Source organism: Thunnus albacares, chromosome 24, assembly GCF_914725855.1.
Source record: "Thunnus albacares chromosome 24, fThuAlb1.1, whole genome shotgun sequence".
Classification (NCBI taxonomy): Eukaryota; Metazoa; Chordata; class Actinopteri; order Scombriformes; family Scombridae; genus Thunnus; species Thunnus albacares.
In genome coordinates, this window is record NC_058129.1 from 13,677,778 (window position 1) to 13,701,618 (window position 23,841).

General features: G+C 40.5%; 2 protein-coding genes across 6 annotated transcripts in view; one reads left to right on the plus strand and one right to left on the minus strand.

The window, feature by feature from the left end:
- The first annotated feature begins 630 nt into the window (after window positions 1-630).
- On the plus strand, window positions 631-9,647 carry LOC122976240 (epithelial cell-transforming sequence 2 oncogene-like). 4 transcript variants are annotated; one of them, XM_044344616.1, is made up of 21 exons: window positions 631-985; window positions 1,899-2,044; window positions 2,150-2,312; window positions 2,398-2,653; window positions 2,883-3,099; window positions 3,378-3,513; window positions 3,667-3,832; window positions 4,548-4,676; window positions 4,766-4,858; window positions 5,091-5,297; window positions 5,390-5,493; window positions 5,609-5,770; window positions 5,865-5,951; window positions 6,401-6,510; window positions 6,615-6,762; window positions 7,059-7,132; window positions 7,240-7,396; window positions 7,663-7,676; window positions 7,845-7,934; window positions 8,623-8,795; window positions 8,883-9,647. In XM_044344616.1, exons 1-21 carry the CDS (start codon window positions 851-853, stop codon window positions 9,014-9,016), a joined length of 2,901 nt encoding a protein of 966 aa, XP_044200551.1. In that variant the 5' UTR covers window positions 631-850; the 3' UTR covers window positions 9,017-9,647. The 4 variants fall into 4 exon arrangements, with proteins under 4 accessions (XP_044200551.1, XP_044200549.1, XP_044200550.1 ...); XM_044344614.1 differs by having other exon boundaries at window positions 632-985; window positions 7,663-7,728; window positions 7,846-7,934; XM_044344615.1 differs by having other exon boundaries at window positions 632-985; window positions 1,932-2,044; window positions 7,663-7,728; window positions 7,846-7,934.
- The window catches only part of filip1l (filamin A interacting protein 1-like), a 72,980-nt gene continuing 58,413 nt past the window's right edge, over window positions 9,275-23,841 (minus strand). For both annotated transcript variants that reach the window (XM_044344612.1, XM_044344613.1), the window contains 2 exons: window positions 16,106-18,941; window positions 9,275-10,676 (listed from right to left, as the gene is read on the minus strand). In XM_044344612.1, the coding sequence (XP_044200547.1) occupies window positions 10,455-10,676; window positions 16,106-18,941 (3,058 nt within the window). In that variant the 3' untranslated portion in view covers window positions 9,275-10,454. The remainder of the gene's footprint in view (window positions 10,677-16,105; window positions 18,942-23,841) is intronic.

The following is a 23,841-nucleotide window of genomic DNA, read 5'->3' on the forward strand; positions in this document are numbered from 1 at the left end:
ATATATATTTTGCATATTAATGTTATTTATATTAAGTAATTGTGCAGTATGTCACACTCCCACAAAAATGTTTTAAATATGTTATAAAACGTATTAAAGGATGGGTTCACAATTTTTCAAGTCTCTCTTAAAACAACAGTCAGGTGTCGGTATGAACAGTGAAAGAGGTTTTCCTCGCTGTGATCATTCCTCCCGTTCATACTGACTATTAAAAGATCCCCTTCAAATATGCTTTCAATGTAAGTGATGGAGGCCAAAATCCATTTTGTGCAAAAATGCATTTAAAAGTTGATTTGAAGCTTATATGAGGTTTCAGCAGTCTGAGTTAGTCATATCAAGTGGATATCTGCCACATTTACAGTCTTTTTGCGGTGGAAGTATACTAACAAAAAGAGGAATGTTGAAATATCTACTTGGTTTGATAAACTTTTAAATACATTTTTGCGCAGAAGGAGGCTTGCAGATTTTGGCCCCCATCACTTAAGTGAATTATTAAGGTATCTACTAATAGTCAGTATGAACAGGAGGAATGATTACAGCAAGAAAAAAAAACATGTTTCAATGTTAATTTGGGTTCCTGGCTGTTGTTTTAAGACAGCTTTGAAAAATAGTGAACCCGTCCTTTAACCACCTTGTTACTTATTTATGGACAGGATGGGCTGTGTGCAGGAATGTGCGCATCCTTTTGTTGATGCGTCTCTAAGGTTACTGGGAGCAGAGCGGCACAGTGGCAGCCTGTTACTGGGGATTTACTAAACGAGAGAGCTAAATCTGACAGTGAATGGCAGTTTACCGATTCAATGAGAACTGGGAGCGTTTTTCTTAAAAGTGGGTCATCCTCTGTGAATCCATGGGGACGAGCCTGAAATCGACCCCTCACTCGGTGAAGCGGTGGCAGCTCAGCGGGACAGACTACGAAGCGCGAAGCCTCCAAACCCGCTTCAGCGCCTGGACTCCTCTGAACAACAAGCAGAGCAACCTGCAGGTCAGAGAAGTGATAGGATAAACCTTAAAATATAAGAGCACCTACATATAATGTGTTTTCCGTATTATCAATAATACGAACACAACACACGAATACTCAGGGATCACTTAATTGGCCAATTAACTTGATTAGGCACAGGTGCGTAAACGGACGGAAAGCCCCCTCTAAATACATGCAGGCAAGTCACATTTCAACTTATTGTAGTGGTACCATTTCATATAAACATATTCATATAAATCTATAGAAAAAAGCTCCATTTACAGTAAATTTTCTATTAAATTCCCTCCTGAAAAGTAACTAACACAAGCTTTTTCTTATTAAAATTGAATGATTAAATCTCAAACTTAATTGTTAATTAATAGAACAAATATTTCAGTGTAAATCATACCATCCTACATAAAACATAGCAGCGTCCACCTTTCAACTGTGTGTCTGTCAGGAAAAGCTGTAAGAAGTTGGAGTCAAAATTCACCTCATTTTCTATTTATGTTGAAAGACTCTATGCTCATTTATATGTTAATACTGCATCCATATTCAAGTATTATCTCACTTGAGCCAAAGGTGCTTATATATATACACTGAATATAATTAAATATGCATTTCTTGAAAGGTTAAAGATAAAGGATTTTACCAGAGAGAGTGAAGATATGTGTGTCCTGAATAAAGGGTCATTTTGTTAACAATAATGTTACATCAGCAGCCAGTTCCTCCTCAAAAACACAAAGAACATAAGAATGGCAAAACTGGGTTATATCTGATGCTTTTTTCAGCCATTATCCCTCCATTACTCTTGTCTTTTATGTAGTTATTTTTAATAAAATCTTTCCATTCCCATGATTTTCATCACTGTTTTGGAAGGCAGTTTGTAGCTTTTGGCAGACGAGCCGGATTCTTTATCACTGATTGCCTGCAGTTTGTTGGTGTCCTGTCCCCTATTTACTCCCAGTTATTTGAGGAGAGGATCAACCTTGTGCTCCACTGGTTTGACCTGTGGACGGACAGACAGAGGAAACACATGCTGCACTCTCTGCTCACACGCTGCACCAAGTCACAGCTAAAGTAAACTCTTCATTTAACCCTTTATGTGGATTTGTTTTATGGAAAGACAAAAAAAAGAGGATTTAAGAGAGGTTTGAAATTCAAATACTTGCATAATCTGAGCAGGTACTGTAGGGATCTGCTGATTGAGACGCTTCCAGTGACTCAAGTGGACTTCACGGCGGTGCTGCCCCGGTTCCTGTCCCTGTATGTGATGTCATTCCTGTCCCCTCGTGACCTCTGCTCTGCCGCCCAAGTCAGCTGGCATTGGAGGATCCTGGCTGAGCAGGTGAGAAGCCCACAAAAAGAGAAATTTGCATTTTCCGCTGAGTTAAATCGAGAGTTTTGTCCCTTCATCTCCTCTATCCCTGCAGGACTGTCTCTGGGCAGGCCGGTGTATCCGAAGAGGCTGGTTTCTTCCCTACGCTCCTGGAGAAAGAGAGTTTGGAGCGTGGAAGAACCACTATGTCTCCTGCGTTTCCACGCTGGACCGTCTCACTCCCCGGGAGGCAGCAGAGCGGTACGGGACCCTCAATCAACAAAGCACTGGGATGACGGAAGAGGAGGAAGAGAGAAGGAAGGAGAGGAGGATCAGGCAGATGATCAGAGAGAAGCTTCAGGAGGAGAAGAGTAAGTGGAAAAGAAAGAAAGTCTTTTTTTCCTGCTCTCTCCTTCAGTATATAGTGTCAAACGAACCTGAAGTTGCTTGAGAAATATTCTTTAAAGCATGTTATTGGCGTGATCTTGTAGATATACAAAAGTTTCGAGAGAGCGTGGCTGAATGTACTGCTCACTCCCCAACTCTCTCCTAGCTTTTCATTCCTTTAGCTCAGTGTTTATGTCTTTCCCTTATTTCTAGGAACATTCTTGAGAACCAAGAAAGCCTGGGGCAGCTACACAAAGCCTGGGGAAGCCAGCTGTAGACACACCCGGACGACAACACCCATTTCTGGGATAACATTCAGCTCATGGCCCTCCCTTTCCTGGCCTCCAAGGACTGTTACGTCTCCCAGCCTCTGTCAGTCTATGACTGCGGCTCAGAGCTTGGAGAGAGTGCACACCACCCAGCCTAGCAGGTCATTGTCTACACACTCACTTACCTTCTATGATATCAGTTACCTGCGTTAGAAGATACAAGCAGTAAATCCCATATTTAAGTGTATTATTGAAAGGTGTTTCTAATGTTTTTTAGCCCATTTAACCAGACATTAGATAGAAGAGAGCATTCCTTTAAAATCTCCTCAATATTGTAAGCATTGTTAACAATTCTCTCAAGCTTAGGCTTGATTGAGCCTATTAAACTTGCCCTATTAATGCACTACAGCTGTGATTTGAACCACATATCGTCTTGCAGTGAAAGACTGAACAAAGCCAGAGGAGCGCTGTCCTCCTTCACCTACAGACCTGCAACGCCGCACACCGTCTCTCCCATCCATCGCAGCAGTCCTCCCCTCTTATTGCTGGTCTCTAATAGAATTCCTGCTTATGAGGTGAGTTCACCCGTCAGTCAGCACATTTCTCCAGTAGAGAGGAAGAAAACACTGTGAAGGTGGAACTAAAAAGCAAAACAAAAGTTAATTTGAAAGATGAGCAAATAATATTTCTTTCTGACTGCTTTGTCTCTCTTCCCACGTTCAATCTAGTTGGTGCTGAGCGGCGTGAAGGAAGGAGTGATCGTAGTTCTGTACGACCACAGAGGGAAACTCTCAGCTCTCTTAACCCAGGTGGAGAGGGTTGTTTCTGGGCAGAGAGTGCAGAGGCTGGGCCTCTTAGCTCCAGGAGGAACAGAGGAAATCCATCTGCTTCACAGTGAGAATTAACATCTGTGTATCTTAATGTGCGAAAACATTGCCAGGCTTAGTTCCAGTCCAACTGGAGCCTCCAGTGCTAGAAGTTTATCTTTCAGGGTGCGGCGAATCACATCTGCTAAAACCATTTCATGGGTTATTGTAATATGATCGTACTTGTTGTGGGTTTTTAGTCCATTGCTATCCATGTCCCTGTAGACTACCAGTTCACCCTAGACAAATGATCAAAATCTAACATTAATTTTACATTGTTTGAATTCATTCCAGATCAGTGAGCCTTGGTTTTAAATTGATGATTAAAGAACAGAAACAGTCTCAAGTGTTTTTTTAACAGATTTTTAATTCATTTAAACCATTTTTATATAACAAATTTAAAACATTTCCTAATTTTAAGAACACAATCTTGATGGATTCAGCAACATAACTCACACATAGAACCATTACGAAGCATATTTTAGTGGAAAAGTCTGTATTTCTAGTTTAACTCATGCTGTGAGGTCTTAACAAGTATGTCAACAAATGATGACACATAGCTACTTGAGATTACTTAGAGCAGATATGTGAAAGTTAAACTAAACTAAAGTTGAAGATTAATGCGCCTCACACTGAGAGCAAAGATGTTTGTCAGTTTCTAAAAAAAGTTAAGATTTTGGGGAACCTTGTTTTCTGATTTTTAGGCTACTAATCTAATTTTATGTTCCCTCGTGACCCTGCAGGTAGCAGCCTATCAAAGAAGACTCTGCTGACCCCTGACCAAAGAGAATTCTGGGAGAAACTATGCGGCTGGGTGGCACCATCTGAGGACGGAGGAGGTATTGACATCTTCTCCCCGCTGGCAGCATCAGGTGGGTAGACACACATGTGTTGTATACTTCTCTGTAATCTATATTTCCATCACTCTCTCTGCATCTCGCTCTCTCACTGTCTCCCACAGCCTCAGGAGTGGCTCTCATCCAGAGTCTCTCGACTCTTACTGGTCTCAAGGTTTGGGCGCCAACAGGTCTTGCCACAGGAAGTTTTCAGAATAGTGAGTCACCCCTTGCACAACACTTTCACTCAGCCATGAAACATCAACCTACAAGTTTTTCCAGAGACCTTAGCCTCAGAATATGCTCTTTGTGACCTCAAAACCCACAAACACCCACAAAAAAATGTGTGAGCCAGCAGGCGTCTGATGAGTCTCTGGGATCTATTTATTAAAGCACTTATTGTTGCCACAAGAAATATGCTTAATTTCTTTAACCTCTACTCTTCCCCAGTCCTGAGCGAGTGGTCCGATAGCAGTCTGTGTGTGGAGCTCTCAAACCAGCAACCAGGAACCCCGGCGCACCAGTATGTGTGTGAGAGCTTACTGCAGGTCTGGTGTAGACAGGCTGAGTGGGTGGAGGAGGCTCTGGGGGAGCTGAGGGACTTTCTAGGGCCACATTTACAGCAGGTCAGCCTGGAGGCCAGGGGCCGAGCTCTGGGTGGGTCTCACGCACACGTAGATGTACTGAACATATGCGTGAATACTCTGTCTTCTATGAACTCTTTGAAGAACTTGTTCATATTTTTATAGGTCAGTTTCTGTGGGAGGAAGTCTGCCTTGAGGATCTTTGTGTGTCGAAAGACCTAAGTATGGCTTTGACTGAAGGGCTCACTGCCCTCACTAGAGAGGAAGAGGTGAGAAAGACTGTAAAGAGGTTTTTTTCTAATACACAAGTACCATAGAACAAGAGCAAAACTGATATGATCCAAATAGCCTGTTGATCCACGTACGTGTTTCTTTATTTTTCAGGCCCGACCGTTGGAGTTTCTCGCCATTTTCCTGACAAGATGGAGTGAGCAGAAGGAAGGAGAGGAGAGTAGTGGAGAGAAAAAGTGGAGAAACAAAGGAGCAGACGACGTCTCTTCAGCACCACATAGCTCACAGATATGCTTGTTGCCTGAACGGCCACAGGTGTGTTTGCTTTGATTTTTTTTTTAGGATAATGGAGAACACTTCTTTGTCTGTACAGCCAAACTTCTTTCTCTGTCTCTCTTTCTCTTTTTAGACAGCGTTGGATTGGAGAGGTGCAGCAGCCAGAGAGCTGCACCACAGCGAGTGTCTTTATCTAAGCAGACTGCACGCTGTGTTAAAGGTACGCCTTTTGTGTTTTTTGAACTCACAAAATGTCTCACTCGGGAGCTGTACTACCTCCATCATGTGTGTAGCTGCTGAGAAGACAAATATTTCCTCTCAAACTGAATGAATATAAAGTGTGGAAAACATCCACTGAGCATTGATACCGCTTGGTCAGATAGGAACTCAGTCCAGTCAGCAAACTACAGGGAGTATCACATAACTATTCAAATGAGGTGTTTTGGATGTAGAATGCTGATTCTGCAGCTGCATGGTCCATTTCTTGTTCTCAGTTCATTCAGGAACTGATTTTGGAAGAATATTAATGTCTCCAGCTCAGCAAGCGGCGTGTGTCTACATCGTTTAGGTGCAGAAAGGGTTCACGGTGATGACTGAGGGCAGATGGGAATTGTCAGTTTTATGAACTACAAATATATTACTGATACATGTCCGTCCTCTGTGCTGAAGGTGTACCAGGAGCCTCTTACAGCATCTCTGAACTCCAACAGAGCCATTCTCAGCTACGCCGACATCCACATCGTCCTCAGCCCTGTCACACAAATACTGGAGCTCAACCGGTACACACACAGACGTCATACACACACGTATTTGTATGGTGTTGTGTTTGCATCTGCCTGTGTGGATATTACATGATAGATGTGTGTCTGTGTGCGTGCTGCAGAGTGTTTCAGGTAGATCTACAGGCCAGGCTGCAGCAGTGGGGTGCAGAGCAGTGTGTAGGAGACGTGTGTGTAAAACTGTGCTCAAATCTCAGAGTCTACACCAACTATTTCAACAACTACACCACTGCCCTCTGCACCATTGACAAGGTAAAGTCAAACCATGTGTTTTGTCCATCATTCATACAAGAGGCGCCTCGAGCTATCTAACTAAACTAGCTCTAGGTATGTACAGCGAGAGAGTTTCTGCAGAAATTAGTTTAGAAGTTTTGTAATTCTCAGGCAGTTTAAGAGACAAACAAGCTTAGTGATTTGATACCCAAAGCTTATTCAGTTAAGGGTATTTTGAAGATCTCTGTTTGTATAATCTAATCAGCAGGCAGATTTAATATAAACAGGCACTTCTGGTGTATACTCTATGAGCAAAGAATGTGTGTGTGTGTCAGTGCAGAGAGACGAAACCTGCATTTCGAGCTTTCCTGAAGAGAGCAGACAGAACTCTTGCAACACACATGCTGAGGTAAACCTGCATTAAAAAAACACAGACGTATAAACTTATATCTTTACTGATATACATATTAGACTGAATCAGACTGTAGACACGTCCGTATATGTGTGTCTGTGAAGTCTACAGGAGCTGCTGCTGTGTCCAATGTGGAGAATACAGGAGTACGTGACTCTGCTACAAGCTCTGACTTTACACACACACCCAACCCACCCCGACCACACACACCTCTCCTCTGCCCTCAACACACTGCAACGATACAGAGGATTTATACACAAGGTATGACCTTATGATTTAAATATGTGTATCATTATGTCAGGTTATTTATTGTAACAACATGATGGAGATAATTATTTTTCCAGCAGGCTCTCAGTTGTTCCACCAGCTCCGTTTGTCCAGTCTTTTAAGTATCTATGTTACAGTTGTTAAAACTAATACTTTTAATAAATGGAGTGGAGAAGTGCTGTTACCCAGAAGCAAAGAATGTGTCTCTTTTGTATTAAATTTTAGGGAATGGCTTTGTGTCTTTTTGTCTTCTGTTTCAGTTGAAGCGTAACACCGAAAGAGACAAACTGATGGAGGAAACACAGCAGATGATCCGAGGCTGTCCGGTAAAAAAACGTGGCTTCCTCTTTTACTTGCAATTTTATTCTCTCCGATACAAACTCAGCACGGAAAGCTCCCACTCTTCTTCTTTTTAATATATTGTGTGTTCTGTATGTGTGCAGAACCTCAGTGAGGGAAACAGGCAGCTGATAATGACTCAGGATGCTGCTTTGCTCAGGAGCCCTGATGAACATATTCCAGATTCTCTCAGGTAACAAGATAAATTATTCCTCTGTGTTGGATTAAGATGATTTCTAACAGATCACCTTTTTTCTACCTTGCTTCAGACAGAGGCTGAACTGAAGGGGCTGCATAATGTCAGTTTCTATATCAATAAGGAGTTTTTTTGAACTGTAAATCATGCAACAATGTTCAAATAGAGCCCCAGAATATAACCATAGACCTGGAAATGTGCAGAATATGTCCCCTTTAAAACTAATCTAGCCTAATAAGAGTTACTCATCTAAGACTTTGAGCATATCTTAATCTCTTAAACCTCACTGCTTGTGTAGCCAAACTTGGTTCAAATCGATTTTTTTTTTTAATTCTATTGGAGATCATTAATTTTAAAGTCACCAAATATGTCAGGCTGAATATGTGTGTGTATAAATGACGCACACAGCATGTAATTACCATTTAATGGAATGGTGCAACCAAAGAAAACGAGCTGATTGAGATGCTTTTAACAACTTTAAAGCTATGATAAAAAGGGGGAAGTGGATGATAAAGAGTTGAATAATCAGACAGCTGTATTTACTTGTCATTTTAAAAAATAAACATGATTTTGCAATGTCGGGCTGCTTTTTTGTTACTGTCTAATACATTTCAAACGGCAGTATTACAGAATTAACGTATCTAATCAGATGATCTGCCCTCTGTTTGTGTGAATGCATGATTAGGACCTATGAGCACGTGTCTGATGTCGGCATGTTCCTGTTTAATGACGCTCTGGTGTTGACGCAGCGAAGAGTGCAACACACACCTTTTAGCCCGGCTCACCGCAGCACACACACCTTCCTCGCCTCTGTGGCCCTCACCAGCCTGACTTTCAGAGAGATCACACACACACGCTGTGAGTTGAGTTCAGTAACCTTCAGTATATGTTTAGATAATCTTCGATCTTCTTTGATCAGTTATTTCTTACTTCCTGTCTCTCCAGATGTGTGTCATGCCTTTGTCCTGGAGGGTCCTTGTCGTTCCTGGGTTTGCGCCACAGAGAGAGGCGAAGAGAGAGAGCACTTCCTGTCCGTGCTGAGTTCAGCCATACAAACGGCTCTGAGAGGATATCAGTGACGATACAGCGGAAAGACAAGAGAAGGTTTGGACACCGGTGTTGGCCCTTTTTTGGTGTGTGGAAACAATAACAAAGATCAGGAAACATCAAATCTTTCACGCCAAGATACAACAAAAGGACATCGCGTACCTGCCACTGTTGACATGAATATCTGACCTTCGCCCGAAAAGTATTTCCTGAAAAAATGATAATCTATCTAGAATAACTATTTTAAAATTCAGCAAACAGGAACACAGTTGTTTTTTGTTTTTTTTGTTACTACTCAATCCTGCTGTTAAGCAGTCGGCCAAATTATAACAGTTAATGTCAACATGAGACTTGAGACAAAATAATGTCTTCAAAACTTTCAGATTGTCAATCATTGACTCAAAACTACAAGTGAAACTTACTGTATGTCACATATATTTAGTCTGAGTTCATTCCTCTGTCATTAAACCATTAGGAAGACAATTTTAGCATCACAATTAGCAACAATCTGAGCTTTAAATGTCAGCTCTTACTCTAAAATGTTACCTTTCGAATATCATATCTCACACTTTTTGTAATGTTTCTGCTTTCACTTCTCATTTTTCCAAATCAGAATTTACATATATTCAAATTTGTCACTTTTAATAAAGATAAATGTCATAACTGCTAGTTATTTTTCCAATTTCAAGCTCTCAATCCACAATGAAAATGTTGTATTTATGTGTTTATTTTTATCTATATAAATTCAATTGTTGGCTCAGTTGTTTGAAATGAGACTTTTCTCTTGTCCAAGGTACAAAAAGTCTTTATTGATAACCAAAAATAACACAAATGTCACATTTTAGAGATTATCACTATGAAGGAGCTGCAGTACAACACATCAGTAATACACTTTTATGTACATTATTGCCACTTATTTAAAAAATATCCACGTATTCCATCCCTAGAAATGGATCAAATGGCTGTATCATTATCTGTATCTAACAACAGATAAAATCGTCAAAGTAATCAATACAAATAAACATTGATTTTTTCTTTCAACAACATGTAACATACTTATTATTCTAATATTACTATTTAGCATTATTAATTTGATCACAGTGACATCTGCACACAAGTCACACAAATGTGACATTAAATATGAAATGAATCTACATTGGAACAACTTTTCTAAAATCTTTTGACTGTTTTTTTTTTTTTTTTTTTACACAGTGTTCATCGAACATAATATTGACACCATAAACGGTTGCATTTTGCAGTCCTCAGAGCACCACTGGTAACGGTGAAGTAATAGCAGAAGAGTTATTTTCTTGAGAGATGGAAAAAATAATAAATTAGTACTTTGAATTTTATGGTTATTTTTCTTTCTGTCTTTCTGGATTGTGAGATCTTCTGCTTAAAATCTAAAGTAACTAAGAGGCTATTCTAGCTGAAATATAATCTGCTACAAAAATCCAACGATCAGCCGTATCACAGTCTGCGGTTGACTAGGTTTGGGTTGTTGTTGTTGTTGTTGTTATGTGCCGGGGGTGTTTGTGTGGGCTGATCTTTCCCAGCGGTTAGAGGAGTCTGTGGCGGCTGAGCCTTGTTCTGCAGTCCGAGGTTGGTACTGTTCGTCCCTTTCTGGGAGCTGTAGCCCTTCGGTTTGGGGATTCTCGTAGGTCCTGGTCGCCGGAATGCTTCTAGAGGTATCTGTAGGGGGGAAAACGGAGGGGAAAGATTGAAGTTTAGTCTGACAAAGCAAAAAAATAGGGTGTGCAGTACACAGGGCAGGGTTATTGACACAAGGTATGTTTGCAGTTCACCAGATTATGACCTTTATTTACTCAACAGGCTTTAATTTCCTCCAATAGCTCAGTTAAGAAGTGCAATACTGATAATGCCCACTAGATGTTACCAAATCATTTTTTATGGACAGTATACGACCGACAGACCAAACTCTACTGCACTTTATATGTAGGAAATATGCTTGTTTTTTAGTTTTTGAGAATAAAAGAATCTCATAGTAAGTAGGTATGAGACAGGAGAGTTTTGTTTTGTAGTGCTGTGAGTCTACAGTGTAATATTTCTGCCGTGGCCAAAATATGACATATTCCACATATGAAGTGTTGTCTGATGTACATTGTTCACTACAATAATGACTATTTACATGTTAATTTGTTATACTGTATGTTGTTCAATGTCTGTAACTGTGCTTTTTCAAAAAAAAAAAAAAAAGGCTTCAGATGAGATGAAACCTGGTGTTTTCTCATGGTTGAGGGTTTTGAAAAAGATTTCTGATGAAAAATGTTTTGGACTGTTGTCTTTAATATTTCAGTGATTAATAATTGTGTGAGTGCGTTGCTATGAAACCAGTGTTTGGTAGTTGTTGTTTTTTTCTGCACAATCTGTAAACAAAGAAAAGAAATATCATGGGAAACATCTAATTTCTCAGACTCTTAAACAACTTACTGCTCCGCTTACTGTGCAATCACTTTTTAATCAGTGTGTTTACATGCACAGCAGCGTGCCAGCATGCTGAGGTACATCACTTTTGGATGTGCTGTGTTTGTACAGTAGAAACCATTTCCTGTTTACAGTAGGATTTTTCCACAATCACGAGTTACCTCAACAACAGCAAGGATACTGCAGCATATATACTCCTCATTTATTGGAATATGTTCTGTTTACTTCTGGTAAATGCGGATATTCATGAGCAGGAAACAGCGATTTATATAAACAGCTCAGTCCTTAACTGATAGGAGCAATTATCCAGAGTAGTTTGTGCACGTCATGTAATGCTGTAAACACTTCATGTTCCTAAGCAATGTTCTCTTGTCCCTTGTCACTGTCTCCCTCTATATAAATCACACGTCTTTATGGATTCAAATGAAGTCTGATGTCTGGTTCTGGTTCCTTTTCAAGCCCTTAGTTTGTCTGCTTCAGCACGTTTACATAAAAAGACTGAATTACTCTGTGACAATAGGCAGCAGGCATTTTTCTTCAAAGTTACCAACGGATTTAATTTCATTTTCAGTCACGTCATCACAGCCTGGTTCATCCTTTTTTTTTTTTTTTTTCCAGCACCTACTTTTGAGGAAGGTAATTGCTTTTTCTGTAAAAAAAAAAATGTGCTGACAAAATGCCCTCAACTCAAATCCACGTTACTGCGGCACCACATCTGTATGTTCAGTATAATTTCTTTTGGAAACAAGAAATCATTTTTGCAACAGAGAGGCAGTGGTGTTAATTGGATTTGAAATTTAAACTATCTCCTCGACAAAATTTGCCATTCATCTGGTTTACACTTGTGCAGCTGTTTGAAACAAACTTTTCAGTATTTCCATCAGTTTCATCACACAACAGAGGTTATTTCCAGGCAACACACTAAACACTAAACCCCCTTGCTGTGACGTGAGGAAAGCAGTTGGATATGTTCAGGCTATGTGGCTTGAGGTTTTAGAGAATTAACAAAAATCTCCTTAAATATTCATATGGGGTATAAATTTCAGAATAAGTAGGGCCTATCCTTCAGCAGACCTAATGGGCCAGAAAGTCTGTACGAGCTCCACGTCGTGGGAGCGTTGTTGATTTTACATGGAAAGAGCCTTAATGTGCGGCTTTGTTCTCTCGTGTATCAACGGTGCAGCAGGAGTTCAACTAAGTACTTCCTCTGCCCCGCGCTGTGCAATACCGGCACAGCTGTTTCCACAGCAACCAAACACAAGGTTTGTTTTGGTGCTTGCGTTGCAGTGGGAGAGAGAGAGAGGCTACTCTCGCAGTGTCTACCCTCTCACGCTCGCACGCAGTGTGAAAGCTTATGTTGAGAGAAAGTTGTTGTTGTTCTGTCCTGCTTTTATTGTCCGTCTCGGTCAAGGTGAGCAAATTCCTCTGAGATTATAATCACCGTGGGCTAAAACCAGGAAATCCGCTCTCGCCTGCAGTGTAAAACTTGATACACAACTTGTCTCTCTGGCATGCAGTGTGGTAATTAGACTTTCTTGGCTGCACTTGATTCACATCAGTAGCCGATTGTTTAAAATCACACCAGTATATTTGGTGTTTTTTGATGTTTTATTTTCACCCCAAATTGCTGCTGTTAATCAGCAGCATCACTGTGTGTTTAGTATGATTACAGTCTCGTTTCAAGCCAACAGAAGCAGCTATCACTACAGGCTTTTCAATGAAATACGCTTTGGCCTCTAGTATGTCACTTGATACACATTTTATCAGTCTGGCAAGGGATACTGTGCGCAGATCTGTCTCTCTTGGCTCAACCAGATGAGTACAGTTTATGAATTGAGTAAGTCCAAAGTGAGTCAGGGGCTAATTGAGGTCACAGACAGCAATCCCAGCTGCTCAATGGTTTCTCAAGTAGAGGTCTGATGAATAGCATCTTGTTTAGCCGCTGCATCATTTCATCGCGCCCAGACTGCTGGATCCCGTTTCTCCAGCTGCGCTCCTTCCCACTCATTCAATTTAATGCTTGATTTAATCATCTCCTTGTTGTCACATTTATGTGTGTGAGTGTGTGCATTCATGTTTGGGTTGTGTTCGCTACTTTCCTGCAACAGTTGCCTTGCTTCATCTAAATGACACAGAGGACTTGCTCTATAGTATTTTAGAGTTTTTCAGAGTAATGTTGCACCTAAATCAAGCTCCTCACATTGTCTTGTGATTTTTTGGAAAACGTAAGACCCAAAAGACACTAAGTAAATCTCAAATCTGTCTTTTATTGAGAGTATTAGTGACATTTTCTTAGGAAATGATCCAAAAATATGACTGCTGCTCCAAATGTTTGGTGAACTGAGCCAGGTGACAATTTGATGACAGTTTTGGACTTGGCCTCCCAACTATACTGGCTATATCTTAGGCTGTGATGCTTATTTAGCTCACCAGCTCTTGTTGATATACTGTAACAATGCTTAGGCGTGCCTTAGGTATCAACTTGCTCTGCATCAGTTCTTTGAAAATCAGATAAATCCTGTTGAAATATTGAGATGAAGCACAATGAGCTCTTGTTTTCAATATATGATTGTTTGTGTAGTTGTCCTTGTGAAGTACCATTATAGTGCATACTATATTCAAACTTCCAAATGGCTTCAGGCTATTATTTTTGGCATACACATTATACAGATACTGACTACTTGCTGGAAAGGCCTGTCACTCAAAGTTTGATGCTTTTTGATTTGGTAATTCTTTCTTACATGAGTTTCATATTAAGACATGACATTAATGGGTGTACCACAACAGATACAATGATTCCACATCCTCCCTACTGTATCCTCTTTCTCCCACATCCTCTCTCTTTGTGTCTCTCAGAGTCCATCCCCTCATCATCGTGTTCTGACCTTCAGCACAGATTTAATTTAAACGAATCGCACGTATGTGGTAACATTTCCACTGTGGGCACATAAAACCACATTTAGAAGAATGCATATACATGGAGGAACATTCGTAAGTCAGACTGATGACTCATTTCAAAGGACATGATTCATGGGAGAAAGAAAAATAAAACAGAAGTTTTGGGTTTCTACTCAGTGAATAGCAAGCTAAGTGAGATTTTCTACTAAAAGACCGCTGACGTCAACCTATCAACAAATGCTAAGACCCAAACATTGTATCAGGTTTCTGCATTTTCTGATTTTTGTAGCAATTGGCAATAAAGGACAATTTCTCTTTCATGGTCCTGCACTAAAAGGGTTGATCTGATTTTAAGGGTTTTCTTTGTCATACTAGTTGACCACAGATGGATCAACAATGTTAACTGCCAGAGCAGTGGATACTTCAGTATAGTGTGGATGATGGTCAGGATAAACTAAAAGCTGTCATGATCTGCTGCTAATTTATTCTGTCATTGAGGATCAGAAAGATATGAATCTGTTTGACAGAATTTGTCAAATTTGTTACACTTCAAGCACTTTTAAATTTGCAGTCTTGCAAAGCTACTGCAATCCCCTGATGCCTCTGATTAACTGGGGTGAGTTTACTTTTTATGATGATTAAGTGAATTCTCCTCTATTTTCATTAAATTACAGCCACCATTAAATAATCAACTATTCAAACTATACTTCAGTAATAAGACCACAGGAGAAGAGAAACAGTAATGCAACATAACGTTGCACTTTAGCTTTATGGAGCACTGCTCTAAGGTTTAGAGGATCTAGGCAAAGTTTCCATTGTATCATTTAAGAGAACTCCAAGTTCACATCACACTGGTTTTCATTCTTGGTCACTGGGTTTCTGTGCTCAGGATGTAAGAAAAAACTATGACATCAGCCTATGATTTTAACTGAAGCAGGCAAACACGTGATAATCCCAAAAGACTTTTTGTCCTGTAATTTGACACAAAGGTTTTTTTTTTTAGACATCTCTTCCAGTTGGGTATTATTTAATTGGATCTAACAAAGTGTTCATATTCAAATCTGATGAAAGTGATTTTTAATCTTTTGACCACACATTCGACAACATGAGCACATTGGATCAAAATCTCAAGTGTTAAAAAAAAAGTTGCTGTGCATGCACCAGAAATCAAATCAAACAACTCATTTCAATCTAGTCACATTTTCCTCAGATTATTTTTTAATTTCACACATTTAAAAACATGCTGGATTTAGTGAATAAATGAAATTGGCAAGCATGGATGACAAACTAAAACATAACACTTCTTTTTGCACACTTTAATTCTCAGAAAAATCAAAGAACTTAATCAGAATGCAGTATGTGTAATATGAAGTATAAAAACTGGTATGATACATCAGTGTGAATAGTCTGACTACATGGCAAAGTGGCCATTGAATACAATACAGTAAGTGCACATAAGTTAAAACCTGGTGTTATGTCAAGATAAATCAAATCTCGTGCTTTCAAATGGTATTGTTTTCTCATGCAGGCAAACAATTGTTTGAACTTAATCACACAAAACCAAGCAAACCAACCAAAATTTAAAAAAAGAAAACATTCAAACCCTGGTTTAAGCTTTCTATGCATAAATCAAGTAAAACAGACATGTAAATGTATCAGGGTATAGTGTTGGGGTATAAGGGTCTAAGGTTGTGTCGGATCTCATGGGCGGGATTCATAACAAAGGATGGGATGGAGGGTTTTGCAGGACTACCAGGTCAGTCATAGGCATTACTTACTGTAATTTGTGATGGCCTTTGGATTGGGGTGGAGGTGGGCTTAATCATGATGCTACTTGTGATTTTGCTGTTGCCTTTGGCAGTAGGAGTGCTGCAATTGGCCAGCACTTGAGTCCTCTGCTCCTGGAGTCCGGGCGTGTGGCATGGACTCAGCGTTTGTGTCGGAGTGCTGATGCTCTGAATGAAGGGGCTCCCTAAGTGAATGTGGATTTTGTTGTCCTCTGTGGTGATGACGTTTGGCCCCGAGCTGTTAGACCTCTGAACCTGCCAGCTGCTCTGCCTTTCAGGGGTCACCCGGAAGACGGCGTGCCCGCCGACAACCTCCACTGGCTCCGTGGATAGGGAGCGGTCAGGGGTGCCCGTTGTGACAGAGACAATTTGTATAGGTGACATGGCTCTCTCTGGTGTTACAGAGCCGCAAGAGTCCGGGGTCATCGCTCTGGAGTATGTAGCCATAGTGAAAGGTGATAGAGCCCTATCTGGTGAACACGGTTCGTCTGATATAGGGGAACCTTTACATTTTGTTGTTGGGGAAATGGATTTTGCAGTTGGGGAGATGGATGCATTCTGGATGATGGTGATTCTCTGTTTGGGTGGACCCCCACTTGTCGGTATGACAGCAGTGCTGGTGAATGACTGGGTGTTTTCTGTGGTCGGGCTGGTGATCTCTAAGGTTGCTGTGTTGTGTCCGTGGTCAGGAGTCACTTTGATGTGCAGAGGCTGACCAGGACTGTGGGTCAATACAACATCTCCAGACTGCACGTGGTTGCCATTCTGCCGTGGTTGCACTTTACCGTTCACCTGATGGGGGCTTTCTTTGTTTTTAAGGAATGGGACTCTCGCTCTTCTCATGTTGTTGTTTAGGTTATTTACATTATTGATGAGTGAGGGGCTGCATTTCGTAAGCTGAAGCTCGTTGCTGTAATTTGCGTTATCCTCGGACTCGCTCTCGTCGTACAGCTTCCCGTTAACCACAGCACGTTCCAGTGGTGCCATTGTCTTGCAGTTGGGAGACATGAGGTCAAGCGGCTCTGTCTGGACTTCCTTGGTGGAAACATGCAGATCTGAGAAGCGCCTTCCATTCATGCCAGGGCGCAGACTTTTGCTGAATCGTCTATATCGCTCAAGCTCTCGTGTGAGTGTCTCCATTTCTCTGGCCAGTTCTTTGTTTCTGACCTCCTGCTGTGTCAGTTTTCTTTGCAGCGTAGAGTGGTCAGTTTTCATGCGGCAGATAGACTCCTCTGTTCCCATGTATTCATGGATCTTCTCTTTCAGAGCTGCTACCTCTCTGGTCAGATGGCTAGACTTTGCCTCTTCCTCCTTCAAGCGTTTATACAGAACATGCTCTTGGTTGAACTCTTTCTTTTCAGCCAGCTGGTACTTAGAAAGTTCTTTTCTAGATATTTCCAGCTCCTCCATCAAGGTCTTAGCTTTCTCTTGCTCGTTGGTGAATCTTTTCTCCAGTGATTCAAACTCCTCTGTTTTTAATAGGTCACCTTCTACCACCTTCATGTCTTTTAATTTGCGCCTGAGACGCTCAACCTCCTGTGTCAAATCCTTAACTTTGTTGTCCTCTTGTTGGAAGCGGTTGGCAATGGGTGTTTTGATGTTCTCCTCTTTGGCTTTGCTCCTCAGGTATTCTCTCTCTATTGTCTCTAGTGATTGCATCCTTTTCTTCATCATATTGATCTTAGACTCCAAATCATTGCTCTTTTCCTCCTCAGCCTTCAACTTAGCCTTCAGGTCATCCCTTTCTTTTGTAGCACTGCACATTTTCTCCTCTAGCTCAGCCTTTGACCTCAATGCTTTCTTGCTCTCCTCAATTAGCTTCTCTGTGACTGACGTAACTTTGTCCTGTTCAGCCTGAAGTTTGCCAGTGCTGTTTTGGACCTTGTTCTCCATTTGCTTTAGCTTTTCTGCCATTGCCTTCCTTTCATCCACCAGCATGACTGTCAGTGTCTTTAACTTGGTGAGATCTTCCTTCAGTGTCAGTTCTGTCTTTCCCAGCTGGTTTTCAGCAGCCTCTAGTTCTCTGACCCTTACTTTCAAGATTTCCAGCTCACTGGACAGAACCTTTGACACTGTCTTCTCCTTCTCCAGGTTACTTTTGAGTGCGCTGCATTCTTGTTTGCTCTTGCTAAATGCATCCTCTAGTTTTTCTAAGTCCATAATTCTGTGGTTCAGTTTATCGACTTCAGCCTTCAAGCTCCGACTCTGGTTAGCCTCTTTTTCCAGTTTCTTGTTGAGGTCCCTGCAGTGGTCCTCCATCCTGATCAACTCTTCATCCTTTCCCTCCATTTCAAGTACCCTTTTCCGTAACTCTTCAAGCTCAGACATGAGGCTAGAGTTTCCACACTCACCGCGACTAATTTTGTCCCTCAGCTCCTGCAGTTCCTCCTCAGCTCTGCGCAGGGTCTTGTTGGTCTCCTCCAGCTCATCGAGCTGCCTGCTGAGAGTTGACAGTTTCTGGCGCAGCTGCCTGCTTTGGGCATCCTCGCTGGTCAATTTGGCAGTCATGGCCTCTTGCTCCTGATGGTGTCGACTGGCTTGGTCGCGCCGCTCAGCCTCCAAGCGAATGACCTTTTGCTCCTCTTCCTGCAGACGGGCATTAGCTGAGATCAGCTCCTCTTGGGCTTGTGAAGCACTGGCACTCAGTTCTTGGACCTTAGCTGTTTGTTGATTCAGCTGTTCAGTGAGACGCTGCTGTTCATCCACAACCATCAACGCAAATGACTTGAGTTTTGTCAGCTCCTCCTTCAGACTTGTGACCTTTTTGTTGTTCTCTTCCTCCTTTCGTTCTTGGTAAGCCTTTTCCTGATCAATTAACAGCTTCAACCTGAAAAAAAAACAAAAAACAAAACAAACATGACACTCAGAATTAGTTGTTTGCAAGAAGAAAGTGCACAAAAACAGAGAAAACTTTAGTTGGTTTTTCAATTAGCATTTCAGTGAATTTCAGAGCAACACATTTAAATCATTGTGAAACTTAAAATGTCAGAAACTCTACCCCACTCCCCCCCACTGTCATTACCCATTGGGCCCACTTCCCAATCACTGACACATCATAAACACTGTTATTTTCCCTGCATTTCTGAGGAGGACTAAAGGTTTTATGTCATGGAAAATTTAACACATCATAAAAAGCATTACTTTAACTCTCTCATGTTGGTAATCTGAAATACCTGTGGTTCATTTTTTTTGTTCCCTTGTTGCCAGCTAATTCTCATATGGTTTGGAAACCTGAGTTACTGCTGTAAATACTGGGCCTTGAGTTTAACAATCGGTGAATTTCAAAGTTTCCATCATGTTTGAGGGTGTACCATATGAGCTATTCTGCCCTCTGGGAAATTAGGGGAAAAGACTGACACACATGCTAGAATGCCAAATGTTGACCTCTGAATATGATACACTACCAGACAAGGTGAGACGTACTGCAAGCTAAATACACCAGATTTTTATAACCAGGATCATTTTTATGACCAGGATCATTTTGATGACGTTATTGTAGTTTTATGGCAATGTGCTACAGTTTCTTCTCTTTCTCTTTCATCAAACATGTATCCAACATAAACTATGTAGTCAAGTGCTTAGTATGCTCACAGATTGCTCAACAAATGCTTGACTAAGAGAGGAACCGGTCACAACGTTGCACAAGTCAAAGGATAAATGAAGGGCAAGCCCTTGTGCACAGATAAGACTGGAAAGTAAAACACACAAGGAGTTTGAAATCAAGTCAGGAAAAACAAAATGAGCGTATTAATTTAAGACTAAGCTACAATTCCCTTCACATGAGGAGCACTTAGCTGGTTTTTTTCATCATTTAATATAGAAATCCACTTGTAGACTACAAAAATCAAACACGTGCTACAAAAAAAAAAACTATTCAACAGTGGAGAACAGGTAATATTTATATTTCCACAGCTATTTCTATCTTATATTTCGATGTATATAAAACCCAGATGGTGTTCAAATTACTCAAATGATGTCTAGGTATATTACACATGTGCCATTGGATGCAGTTACGGTGCTTTAAGTACAGTGTATAGCTGGGGTCATTGCGTCTGGCACATGCACACATCACCAAGCCAAAGTGCCTATACAGCCCCAGGGGAAGGGATGTTATGACTGCTGTGTGCGCAGCTGCCAGGCATTTCCACACAGATGGCCCACTGGCATGGAACAATCCTTTAATTAAGGGGTTCCTCTACTACCAGCCCTCCTCCCCTTTTACCAAAACCACCACCTACCCTCCCTGTTTTTTTTTTCTTATACATTTAAAGGAATTCCCCCTGCTTCCAAAGGCAATTACAGTCCCACAGAGTTTATACAGAAATCCCCCCACACACACAAACGCACACTCTCAGGGATCACTAATTCCACATGTACACTTCGGTTGTTGGCCATGATGTAAGTTTGGTAGGGCGGGTCACTTCTCAGCAGTAGAGTGCATGTGTCATTTCTTTCTTCAGTAGCTGCTAAAGGGTGGGAGCAAGTAAGGGGGACACATGTAACTGCATCCATGTGTGGCAATTAGATCCAGACCAAAAAACCCTCAATAAGTGTTATAAGGATATGTGTAATAATTATGAATTCATCAAGTGTGACCTAATGTAAACATGTTTTTTGTTGAAGTGCTGCTGTTAAAGCATTTTACTTTTTTTTTTTTTGTTTGTTTTCAAAAACATAACTCACTCTAACTTTAGCTCCATTTTTATTTTAAGATCAGCGAGTATCCCAGATGTGTAGACTTTTTTTTCTCTCTAAGCTTTGTTGACTCAAGGCTTGCCCTTGTTATATACTGGCTGCAAAAATGTTGGTAAAATATTTTAATCATCTTTTTTTTTTTTGCATTTTTCAAGGACTCTGGATAACAGTGTTGTGCAAGGCAATATGTCTACCTTATCTAGAAAGATGCATGTGTTGAAAAATTCCATTTTCTATAAGTGGATTGCGTTGCTAAGTGGGACTCTTATACAACAGACAGACACGTACATTTGCAAACTACTCTGTCGCCTCTAATCACTGTTTATTCAATCTCTTATCTCCGTCCCTACTTTTTCTCTGGTGATGTCATCAGCCAAAATAGAAAGAGAAATGTACTTTGTTCCCTTGTAGGACTGGAAACTCTGCCTATTACTCCATTTCAAAGTACTTCTAAACCCTGGACTGGATGTTAATCATGTTTTCTGGCATCTAAGGGCATTTCACATTATTAAAAGCATGTCACTTCTAGCCCTTTAGGGGACTATGATGCTGTATTTCCCATGTACTTTGTGGTACATGTTGAGATGTTGGTCTAGATCAAGTTGTTCCTCATTAAGCACACTCACATAAATGAGTGTATTCAGCAAACAGAGCAACACCTGAGACTATTTTTGGTGTTTGATGTAATCTGGGGCAAACTCACCAGTCTGTCTGCTATATAGTGTGGGTGCACTAAGGAAGAAGTGATCTTTTGGTAAAAAAAAAATATCATCCTGCAGTTGACCCTTGATTAATGTTTGAGACCAACCACATTTTAAGGAGTGGTAGTAGCTCAACAGACCAGCCTTCGCTATTTAATACAAGTCAGTAAAGGCAGTTTCCATATGTGTTCAGGAAACACATAAATATCATGGCTGATCTATCTAGCATTTGTCCACATTTCCATCCCCGTCATGTTTTATGCTTTTATGCAGAGATCCGTACAGCTTGAAAGAACATTATTTTGGAGGAATAAATTGTAAAGCCCTGCACATAAAGCTGGTGACATAACAGTTTCATGGCTATCAACATTACAAGGGACCTTACCACCCACAAAGCAGCCTATACAACCCTCTGCAACAGGCACCAATTCTAGACTGGTCCCCCCCCCCCCCCCCCCCCCCCAAAAAAAAACGGATGCATGACCACCGCCGCGGGTCATTAATGTGTCATGGAAAAATGGGTTGCACCCGTGTGATTTGGTGGATTTAGGGTGAAGTGGATACCTCGACTCTACAGGATTGTTTCTGGGTTGTTGCAAATATAATTTCTCCCTCAACTGTAAGCTAACATAGTAGAAATACCATTTAAAAAGAAAAAGAAACATCCTGTTGGGAGAGGTCAGCCAAGCCTACATTGAGTCACAACTCGCCACACCAGCTTTACAGAGGGCTTCCCTCTCTTTACGTGGCTCCTGAAGCTGGAAACTGTGGCTCACCCGCTGCTTATAGCTGTGTTACACGTTCCATATGTCAGGGCTGCTGTGCCATTTCCTAACCACAAGTGATTAGGTCATGTATGTAGAGACCAATTTATCCTGTGCATGCACACATGGCCACCTCCGCTGTAGGAGAAGCTTGTGGATGGTGGGCCGAATGCCCTCATGTGTGACACAGCTTGAAGGGGGGATGCTGATTGATGCAGTCCGTGGACTGTATTTAAAGTCCACACAGGCTAAGTGATATGCCCCAAGAGTGCAATCAACATGTGTAAAATATGTAAGGACTGATATTTATTGACTTCTGGGTAGTGGTAATATGGGTAATGGAGGGGTGCGCTACTAAAAGAGACCTAGATGTCCTAAAATTAGGTCATTTTCCAACCAAAAAAAGAAGATTATTTTCCAAAATGTTGAATATAAATTATGGAAATGTCGCTACCTGAAATTAAACATTCAGTATTACAACTCCACAGATAATTTTAATTAAAACATATCCTCTGTCGTATGCAATACAGTTCATGAAATGACTCAGAATAAATTAATATCATACACTTCCATGCTTGTAGTAATTATATAAAACCAGAGTTCATTCTTCTCATATTTCATTTTGAAATTAATTGTTCTTTTGAACCACAGTCTATCAGAGGAGAAACGCAGTGAATTCATTTGACAATGAAGAGCCATTAAAAGTACTTAACTCTTCAAAATACCAATTATGTCTTTAGTTATATGCTAATAAATTGAGGGATGTACAAAGAGTATATATTTAAGTTACAGCATTAGAGAATATGTGTAATCTGCCATAATGTATTGTTACACTGTTTTAACTCTACTAAACATGAATTAATTTGTGTGAAACTTGTCAGTTTTTCTTCAAATTGACATATTCCTGAACAGTAAATTTGAACAGCTATTACTTGTGACATGCTTAACAGCTCTCTCCTATGAGACTAAGATTCACACATCATCGCTGTTTCATTTAATCTTTGACAGACTACTGAGTGCGACTCCTCAGGATTGTTAAAATCACAACTAAATTTAGCATTTTACCTACTCATACTTTACAGTATGACCTATACTGTAAAGTATGTATTACCTACTCATACTTTACAGTATGAGTAGGTAAAATTTAATTACACATAGAATTAAACTGATATAATCTAATCCATTGCTTAGAGGCATTTCAGAAGTTCCCTTAGTGGTATATATATATAGTTTGATACATCTAAAAAATACTTTAAAACTTGAACTCATGTCAGACTTTAAATACCAAGAAGTGCTTAAAAAAATTCTGTCTTTTACTGACTTAGAAAAAACACTTTACAGAGTTTCATTAACTACTTTCTTTAAAAGATGTGATCCTAAAACTTTTCAGAGGTAACTCACAGTAACTACACAAGAATGTAATAACTCTAAAACCAAAGAGATTTATTTAGCCTTACAAAACATGCAATGAAACTTGAGGTTTACAGACTGTTGAGCATAAAATGATGCTATCCTGAACATCTGTACGTCCCCAAGCCAATAAAAAGATCGACAAGTTTATCTCCCC